The sequence below is a fragment of the Zingiber officinale genome, chromosome 2A (assembly GCF_018446385.1).
Source record: "Zingiber officinale cultivar Zhangliang chromosome 2A, Zo_v1.1, whole genome shotgun sequence".
In the NCBI taxonomy this organism is placed as follows: domain Eukaryota; kingdom Viridiplantae; phylum Streptophyta; class Magnoliopsida; order Zingiberales; family Zingiberaceae; genus Zingiber; species Zingiber officinale.
In genome coordinates, this window is record NC_055988.1 from 101,883,075 (window position 1) to 101,893,465 (window position 10,391).

A 10,391-nucleotide genomic window follows, 5' to 3' on the forward strand; every position below is an offset into this window, starting at 1 on the left:
CCCTACCGAAAAATTTCGGCAGAGTCTCCCCTGTACCGGTGACCTTAAACTGACATACATACATAATATACACAGCCATAGGCGGCTGGAACATATAACAGACTCTCACGCAGTTTAATAAATCCAAAACAAAAGAGAACAACACCAGAAATCATCACACAAGATTACAATTCTTCTACTATGTCCTAATCATATCAAAATAACAAATACTATCTCAAATACTCCTAACATAGCAAAAGACAATGGAAACTAAAATAAAACTTCTTTCCTAGTCCCAAGGCTTCCATAGTCCTGGCATCACACATCCTTCGAACACCTCCTTGTCGCCTTCCTTTCTATATCTTTTTCCTTTCCTTTATCTGCAGTAAGAAGAAGTGCAATCTATAAGCAAAATTTGCTTAGTAAGCGCTATCTAACTCACAAAAACACGAATATGCATGTTTATAGAAAGGACTAGAAAATATATGCTCTAAAAGAAAGTAAAGCATAACTATATCTGCTCATATCAAACTAATAGCAAAGAAAAGCTAAGGAATCTACTCGTATAATTCTAATAGCTAAACATGCTGCTCATCTAATAGGTAAACATGAAAAACTACTCATCTACTAGATAAACATGGTAGAATAAAGAACTAAACTTACTGATTCTTAGAACTATATGAAACTTATTTCATTTGTTCTAAATTTAATCTTTAATACTTTATGTTTATGTAAAACTCGTTTTACTTGTTCAAAAACTTATACTTATAATACTTCAAAATAATAATCAACTTCTTCTTGGGCCCAGGCGTAGTACCATCTTATGCGCGTTCCATAATAGGTTGGGGTAGCGAGCCACCAATCCTAAAAGAGCAGACCTCGGTCTATCAGGGTCAAGACCTCGGAATTGGACACCTGGATTTGTTTAACGACAACCTCGGAAGTCGGGTACTAGCCTCTTCTTAAAAGTAAAGTACTTATAATCTTAACTACTTCTTCTTTAAATGCCTTGGCATTTTAATAGGTACCTTGTGTGCCAAAAATGCCTAAAGTCTTGACTTTAGGATCTACTTAAGGCCTTGGCCTTTTCTTTATTTTCTTTATCTTTCTTATACTTTTCTTTATCTTTCTTATACTTTTCTTAAACCCAAAATACTGTTAGGGTATTTTTCGTATGCATCTATGAATGAAACTAACTATGTAACACATAATCATGCATAGAATACAAAAGAAATCTACACATACAATACTTATCAAAAATCTGCACTAATGCTTAACAGAAATCTGCATACTAGCTTAATAAAAATCTGCATAATAGCTTAACAGAAATCTGCATACTAGCTTAACAAAATCTGCATACTAAAAATTCTGCATATTCAAGCTAACAACAACTCTGCATTTAAGCTTAATAACAATCTGCTCTTGTAAAATCTGCACTTGTGTATTTAATAAAATCTGCACTTAATGAAATTTGCACTTAATAAAAGAAATCTACACTTAAAATTCTGCACGCTAAGCTAACAAAATTCTGCTCTACAAGCTCTAAGATTGCCTCGGCAGTTAAACAGTGAGCTAAAGTGTATGGTAGCTCCAAAGGACTATTCACACTTGGTAATTCAACACAAAAACAAAAGCTAGTTAAGGTCACAAGCAACCTAAAAACTAAAACGGTTTCATACTTTAAGAACCTAAAGACTGAGACTAATTGTTCATAACACATGGTATACTAAAGCATGCATAACTAGGTCTACTCCTCCAAGGAAATAATGAAAACATTTACTACCACATAACTAAATAACACCAATTCGATAATCCCGAACATAACAATTACTTGTAATCACCATAGCAGATATTTTACAATCTGTTGAATCAATTCCTAAAACAAAACAACTTAACTAGTCATAGGGGCATATCAGCCCTGTTTAAGATCCAAACCAATTCCACATTTTTTTTTTGCCTTTTTTTTTCTCGGTAACAGAGCAACATCGATTTGGACTTACTCTAATCCAACCAGCATCTCAAAGGCAACAAGAAATTCAAAACGAATTCCCTCTGATTATGTACCACAATTTCCTGTTTGAAACCTTCAGAAAGCTCTACATTAAATACTTAACAACAAATGCCGGCATCCAAACTGTCAAGGGGAAAAGAAAGCCCAAACATGAAATCGAAAGTCCACATCCTATCAAAACAAACACATTGAACTAACACAGCAAGGCTACACAGGAAATCCACAATCGTGGCAAGAAACCAAACCAATCGAAAACCAATCGAAGGGAACTACTCCTACTGCAGGTGAAAAGCAACTTACCTTCGTTTCCTTGACTCACAGCCGAAGGAGGAACCTTCTAGTGCTTCTAGGGTTCAGGTGAGCTCCAAACCTCGGCGATCTCTTGCGTCTACACCTTCTCCTCGCTGAAGGGGTCTTGAGAACGTGAAGATCTCACGGGAAAGGTCCTCGCCGGCTGCCGGAGACAAAGCCCTAAAGCTTTGCTGCATTTTTCGCCCGAACAGAAACGCGCCGTCGCGAGGAAGGGGGGAAAGAATCGAGTTTTCGGCGAGAGAGAAAACCTAATCCCTTTATAACTAGGGTTTCATTATCAACTATACCTTAAATAATTTTACTATCTATTCTTAAACAAAACCGCCCGCAGCACACTTGGTTAGCCAGGTTTTAACCAAGTCAGAGATTTCGGCTTCGATTCCTCAACCGCGCACTTTTATTTCCAATTTATTTTACTAATCCTAACTACTTGTTAAATATATATCGCTCCATATATGATTAACAAAACTCTTGCATACCGGTTGGTTGGCTGAGTTCGGTTAAAACCTGGTTCGGGTCCGAGGTCTTGGGTTCAAAACCTGGCTTCAATTCTTTTTTTTTTTAAACTTCTTCCTCTTGGTAAAAATACCAAACGAACTCTAAAAATTACATAAAAATACTCTAAAAATTTCTAAAAATCCCTAGAATATTTCTATAGCATTTATAAATATTTTTAAGAACTTTTAAAACTCCTAATGAGGAAAATTGGGTCGTTACACATATGGATTTATTCAGTGTCCGGATGAGTCTTGTGTATACAAGAAATGTAATAGAAACGTGGTGGTATTTCTTGTATTATACGTAGATGACATTTTGTTAATTGGCAACAATGTCAAGGTGTTATCGGACGTAAGGGTATGGTTGTCCAAACAATTCGATATGAAGGACTTAGGAGAATGTTCACACATTCTTGGGATCAAAGTCATAAGGGATCGCAAGAAAAGGATGTTGTGCATATCTCAAGCTTCATATATAGACACTACAATAAAAACCCTCATAGACATCGGTTTTCCACCACTGTCTATTACATTTTCGATCGATGTCTATGAAGGCGATGTAAAAGGTCTGTCATTTTAGACATCGGGTTAAAACCAGTGTAGTATCACTTAACGACATCGATTTTTGAATCGGTTATTAACCGGTGTAGTATCACTTAACGACATTGTTTCATCAACGATGTAAAACTGATGTAATATTATATGTTAATAACACCAGTTTTGGCAGCGGTATACAACCGATGTAATATTAGTTAATGACACCGGTTTTACAGCGGTGGAAAACCGATGTAATATTAGTATTGTTAACGACACATTCGATTTTCGAAATAGTGAAAAATCGACAGTATCCAAGAAAATACACAAATATTCATAAATTACACAAATATTTTTCTTCCAACAGTATCCATAAAATACACAAATATTCTTTTTACATCAAAAGTTAATAGATATCAAAATCAAAAATCAAGCTGAGGCTACATTAAATTATGAGAATCAGAATCTGTTCAACTTGTTATATTGCTCCATTCTTCTTGCGCCTTTCATTTCCCTAATCTCACCACTTTTCACCTTCAAATGCCTAGTTTTCTGAGTTAAAACATCCACTGTTCTAATCTGTCAAACAAAAGTATCATTTGGTCTACTTAACTACAGCAAAGAACAAAAATAAAAGAAATATACATGCTGTAGAAGTCCTAGAATATCACCATCAGAAAGAAAAAATCACACTTGGTGGACATAAAACCTCAAACATATCCAGCAAACTACCTCTTGCAGTTCCCTCTTGACATTTTCCAGCCCACCAATATCATCCCAGCTGACATTTGGTACTTCAACAACCTGATCAAAACCCAACAAACTATCAGCATATCTCAAGGTAGAAATAGAAGTGGTTTTTAGGCCATTCATCAACATATGACAGTAAACACAAGTTACCAACCAGACACATGAGGCTATAGAATTTCTTGAGTTGAAAAAGGTAAGTTTAATTTAGAAAGAACACCAATGTCAAATTTCTCATTTTCAATTCTTGCAGCAACAATTTATTTTAAAAATTCATGTAGAAAATCATATTTATAAGGAAAAAAACTAACTGAAAATGATTACAATTACTAAAGCAAAGACTTACAGTTTCACGGAGGGCAGATGGGTTACTAGATCCCAAAGCAGTCTTAAAGTGTTCATTTGTAACAGACAAAGAATTGATAATCTCAGCATCAATTGATTCATCTTCTAGATCAATTATGTCCATCTTTTCAAGGATACACTGGAGAGCAACTTCAGTGCATAAAGCAACAAGGTCAGCCCCAACATAGCCATGAGTATCCTTAGCAATCCTTTCCAAATCAACCTGCATTGAATAAATCAAATTTCATAACTTGGACATTCACTGCAAGATATCTATTAACAAGGTAACAACAATTGGTAATGTTCACATACATCATCAGATAGCTTCATGTTCTTAGTATGGATGCGAAGAACCTCCAATCAGCCAACCTTATCAGGAACACCAATGTCAATTTCTCTGTCAAACCTACCGAATCGTCTAAGAGCTGGATCGATACTGTTTGGCCTGCTCGTAGCCCCAATGACAATTACATGAGCACAAGACTTCAACCCATCCATCAGTGTCAACAGTTGAGACACTATGCACCTTTCAACTTCCCCATGAGTTTTCTCTCTCTTAGGAGTGTCAACAGTTGAGACACTATGTGCCTTTAAACTTCCCCATGAGTTTTCTCTCTCTTAGGAGAAATGGAATCAATCTCATCAATGAAGATAATTGAGGGTGCATTTTTCTCTGCTTCCTCAAAAGTCTTCCTCAAATTAATCTCACTCTCCTGAGAATCATCCTTACCTATAATGTAGACATCATGAGTCTACGGCCCAGCAAGAATAATCCATTATGAATAAAAGGACATCCATGAAATAGTAGAGATAGCAACTAGAAGTCAAATAGAGAAACAGAATGTATTAATTACTAAATAAAAAGAAAATATTAATAAACGTGTACAAGTGATACCCCATAGCTAATAGAGTGAATATGTCACATATCCGGTAACCACAATTAGAGCCCGTCAATAGTTAGCCAGTCAACAGTCCCATGAACCTAGAGGTACCTCCTAGAGAACATGCAGTCAGTCATATAGCTAAAGCTACCATATATAATTTATCAGTCATGTTTGGATGGGTCCTCTCCGGAACTCATCCCAGGTCACCCATCCCGTACTGTCACTACATATGCTCATACTCATTCTATTAGCTATGTAGAAAATCATAAACAACTACCTTATCATGTGACAATTTATCATGCCTAGCTATTTCATTCTTACAGTCAACATATCCATTCACAGTGCCCATTCCTTATCCGTATTTCATACAGCATAGCTATACACAATATAAGCATGCGTATCAAAACCCAGGAAACTATCACAGAATATTCATATTATCATGGTAGAAAGCAGTCACGATTTTTAAGAAAAGCATGCAATCATATAGGGTATTAGATCACAGAACTAGTAACAACCAAGGATTAGATTTTTGAACTTCTACCAAAAACCACAATCAAAACACCTCTGCTCGGAGAAAATTAGAACCCATCAAAATCAAACCCATCAACACCGTAACAATTCCGAAGAGAGAAGCTTAACTACAATTTCAAATCGTGTTTGAAATCCCAGCCACCATAGACGGACCTTCCAGCTTCAAAGGCCACCCCCACTTCCAAACAAAATTTCAGAGTCCAGTACACCACAATTAAGTCCGAACCGGAAAGCAAAACAAATCTCAAATTCATCTCGAAGATGTCGCAAGAATCAACACACCAGAGCTCCACAGAAATCCCAATTCATGACACATTCCACCAACCAACCATTAAGCCAAGCATATCAACGAACAGGTAACGTGCAAGACGTGCAAAACACTTACAGCAGCAACAATACGGTGGAACTCGATTAAAAACTCATACACAGTCAATCAAACATTGCAAGATTTGTATTAAGAACATTCCAGTGGTTATCAATCTTCAACAATAACCGAATACACCGACCAGATATTGAAATCCAGAAATCAGGTGATTTCAACCGCACTTCGATGAACCTTCGATTCAAATCGATAAATCTCAGGGGAAACTGAGTACAATCTCATTCACAGACAGGAGAAATCCACAAGATTCACCACAGAGTAGACCACCGGAAATCCATTTCCATCGATAATAGAACGCAGGGAAAAAACTCAGAAACCACGCGATTCAAACTAAGAAATCCCCAATGAAACCTCAACCGAACAAGGCTCTAAAGAACGTAAACCTTTCGCAAATCATTTCACCAATCTCTACACCTAAGAGAAATGATCCACACCTCCTAAGTTCCTACCACCTTACCTCACAGATCTCGCACAATCATAAAGGGAATGAACTTGCCTTTCCTTGCGTTTCCCCTTTCCAGTGTTGCCTCTACGAGTCCTCACGTGATGGTAGCACCATCGTGAGGTGGTGGCAGGAATCCATGTCTAGGTGCACTGCCCCTTGAGAACCGCCTGTGTGAGGTGGCGCCTGGCGTAGAGCTCGGTCGTCGGTGAGGTGCTTCGCCAATTTGGTGGAGCGACAGCGCCGAGAGGAACAGCGATCGCGAGTGGAGATGGTGTGGTTCGATGTTGTTCGGCGTGTTTAGGGCTACAGTGAATGGGTCGGTAAAGTTTAGTTTTTATAAGTAAGTTATCTTTCCTAACTTCGGATGTGGTTGTGGGCGTCCTCTCGCTGTTATGATCTTGTCGGCCCCTGCCTCAGCCGGGAAGAGCGAAGAGAGGAAGGAGGAGGAGGAAGAGATGATCGGACGAGGAGGCAGAACGGAATGATTTATGCTGCGGTTTTGCTTAGGACTGAAGCAGGTGGTTTTGATCCTGATCGGAAGAGGCAAGTACGTCAATCTAGAAGGAGAAGAGGGAGATGAGGCTGAGAGAGATGACCGGAGGAAAGTGGTGGTGGCGTCGCGACGATATAGGTTTAGGGCTAAGTATGGGTGGACGGCGCGATATAGGTTTAGGTTTGGAGGGAAGAGTGAAGTGTTGCAAATTTTGGCTAAGTATGGGTGGAAAAATTAAATTATTTTATTTTATCATAGACATCGGATTTTAAAAACCGCTGTTAAAATCGGTGTCTATTAACGAAAAAAAGACGCTCATAGACATCGCCTAAAAAACCGATGTCTATGAGCGAAAATCTGTGCTCATAGACACCTGTTTTTGGAAAAACCGGTGTAAAATACTCAAAGACATCGGTTGTTGCTTAAAACCGTTGTTGTTCCACCGATGTCTATGAGGGTTTTTGTTGTAGTGAGATACAATCCTTGCTCGTTTTAGCATGCAAAACTCCAAGAAAGGTTTCTTACCTTTTAGGCATGGAGTAGCTTTATCTAAAGAAATGTCTCCGAAGACATCAAAGGAGATAGAGGACATGAAGGCAGTTCCTTATGCTTCGGTTGTGGGAAGCCTAATGTATGCAATGCTGTGCACGAGACCAGATATCTATTTTGCCGTGGGCATGGTTAGCAGATATCAAAGTAACCCTGCACAAGGACATTGGACTGCTGTAAAGTATATATTGAAGTACCTGAGAAGGAAAATGAATGTTGGTTAAGAACTGTTAGAGGGATATGGAAATAGCTACATACTTCGGTGAAAAAAGGATACAAAGGAAAATGAATGTCGGTTAAGAACTGATCCTTAAAGAAAGTTAAATAACCAGCCAGGGGATATTCGGACGATTGTGGCTAGTCGGAATAATGATGTGGTGATCATGGGGAATATGGTAAGCGAGATGCATATGGTCCACTTTATCACGGTTGAAGTCAGAGACGGTGGAAGTGTACCAGAGCCCGTGGACAAAGAGCGGAAGCCATGCAGAAGAAGAAAATTAAACGAAGGAAAGAAGGAAACTGAACTTACGGTGGAAATAGGAAAATCAAACAATCCCCGGTGATAGAGAAAGAATCTGAGAAAGGAAGCGAAGAAGAAGATGAAGGCAAGAATGCGAAAACACTAAGGGTTGTGTCAAAGGATATAAACCTTAAAAACCCTAGAGGTGTCCCTTGAGAGTTGTCTGATCATAAAGGTGAGGGAGAGAGGATTAATTTGGGGTGTTGAATTTGAATCGGCAAAGGTTACATCAAATCTCAATAGTTTCTTGTCACATCAAATATTTTGTACACAGAAGTATGCCACGTGGCAGAGAAATACAAGACATATTTATTAGAGATGGGATGCGGTAAGCACGCTTACGATAAAATGGCGTGCTCATCCTGCTAAACATTAATGATAAGTGGCGTCCCTAGTTTTCAAGGCACAAGTGTGGCGCCGGTTTTCAAGGCACTAGTGTGACGTCATCTCAATACCGAGCGGTGGAACCCGAACCGAGTGTCCGAGCAGCAAACAAAAGACACAAGAAACATAAGTGTCTTATCAGTCGGGCTTGCAGCCTCCTTCGACTAGACTTGAAGGGGAGGCTTGTAATGCGGAAAATAAGGCGAGCCCCCATCTTGGGGTCAAAGTCAAGAAGGATGGTCAACATAGCAGTCAAAGTCAAGAAGGGGTCAACACTCGGGGTTAGCAGTGTCATTTGGTTTGGTCGAGTGGTCTAGCCTATTGGGTTACTAGGTCGATCGAACCCCAAGTCCATTAGAGTCAACAAAATCTCGAGTTGTATCAATGACATTTAGAGATGATTCGGTGTCTCTGCCGAGTGCTCTAGTCGATCGGACATGCTGGATACATGGCCAAACTGAATCAAACTCTTTACACAAGAATAAGGGTTGAGAGAAGTCCGAGCCTTCGAGAAGGTTGTCATTCTTTAGCTGACTCGATCCCATCCACGAGCAGAGGTCAATCAAACTACAAGGGGGTACTCGGTCAGTCGGTCAACTCACCATGTCGAAGGCCCATCAACCTAACAGTTTAATATTCCATTTTGTCGTTTTGTGTAACGATTGTCAGAGAATTAAAGAAATATTCACTGTGTTGTTTGTGGGAACCCCTCCCTAGCCTAGTTATTGATATTTTTCCTTTACTTTCTATTTTAGACGTGCAGGATTGCTCGGCGCACTTTCGATTTCCGCCTAAGAGTCTTTTCACAGTTCATATCAGAGGCATATGCCCAGTATTTCATCTCCTCCAATTTCAGACAGAATCAATAATCATGGAAAAACTATACCGTGGTGTTATATGGATTTGATGAGAAGGTCCATTTTAAACTCTCCTAATAAAGTAGCTCTCTGGATGTGAACGGTCAAGGAAGAACCTTTAGATGTTGCTCAACATCAAACAACAAGGAAGAGAGTTATGCAACCATATATGATCAAAGAGCTATATTGATTTTTGGGATCTCTTGATTTACTTAGAGCATGCCCATCATTCAATGAAGTTAAGTGAGACAGTGATGGGAAGACGAGTTAATTCTAATTTTTCTTGCCACTCAAGCTCAATTTTATAACCCAAAGTCTATGATCCTTGTGCGTTATCTTCGTTGACCTAAAGTCTTACAACAAGGTCACCACGACACATACATGTGTATCATGTGATACCAGCATAGTTGGTAAATCACGATCGTACAATCTACAAATACAAATTGATCCTACCCCATGCAGAATCAATTTTTATGGTAGTATAGAAGCATCATTGATAGAATTAAAACATGATAGGATCAAAGTAGTATTTATAGATATTCATAAAGACTATACTTTTAACTTGGATTTAATCATGATATTTATAATATATTAAATCGAGATCTATAATTAATTACTAGGTTTATCATTAAATGTCCATTTTTAGAAAATATATATATATATATTATTTTAAACATTTTCGGAGGCCCAAAATAATTTTAATCTATTATTATTATTATTACTATTATTATTATTATCTTTTGGAGTTAGAGTTAGGGTTTTGGGATTATTTAAATACTTGTTTATTTGTTTTTAAGTTTGTTTTTTTAATCAATAATATTTATTATTTTTTTCTAAAATTATGAATTTTTGGATGTATATTTGTTATTGATCCTGTACGAGCGCTGAGTCGACGAATGCTGGGGACGTTGCACGCTC

General features: G+C 38.2%; 1 protein-coding gene across 2 annotated transcripts; it reads right to left on the minus strand.

Annotated features, from left to right (window-relative positions):
• Window positions 1–298: 298 nt before the first annotated feature.
• LOC122041762 (cell division cycle protein 48 homolog) lies at window positions 299–5,155 on the minus strand. 2 transcript variants are annotated; one of them, XM_042601550.1, is made up of 4 exons: window positions 4,738–5,155; window positions 4,427–4,648; window positions 4,066–4,137; window positions 299–359 (listed from the first exon to the last, which is right to left on the minus strand). In XM_042601550.1, exons 1-4 carry the CDS (start codon window positions 4,753–4,755, stop codon window positions 336–338), a joined length of 336 nt encoding a protein of 111 aa, XP_042457484.1. In that variant the 5' UTR covers window positions 4,756–5,155; the 3' UTR covers window positions 299–335. The 2 variants fall into 2 exon arrangements, with proteins under 2 accessions (XP_042457484.1, XP_042457483.1); XM_042601549.1 differs by lacking the exon at window positions 299–359 and adding an exon at window positions 3,873–3,912 and having other exon boundaries at window positions 4,005–4,137.
• Window positions 5,156–10,391: the final 5,236 nt, after the last annotated feature.

What these genes read in the sequence shown, in the direction of transcription:
- LOC122041762 (XM_042601549.1), bottom strand. An exon ending in CATCTGCCCTCCGTGAAACT is followed by an intron (nt 4,138 to 4,426) that starts GTAAGTCTTTGC and finishes GGTTTTGATCAG; the next exon opens with GTTGTTGAAGTACCAAATGT.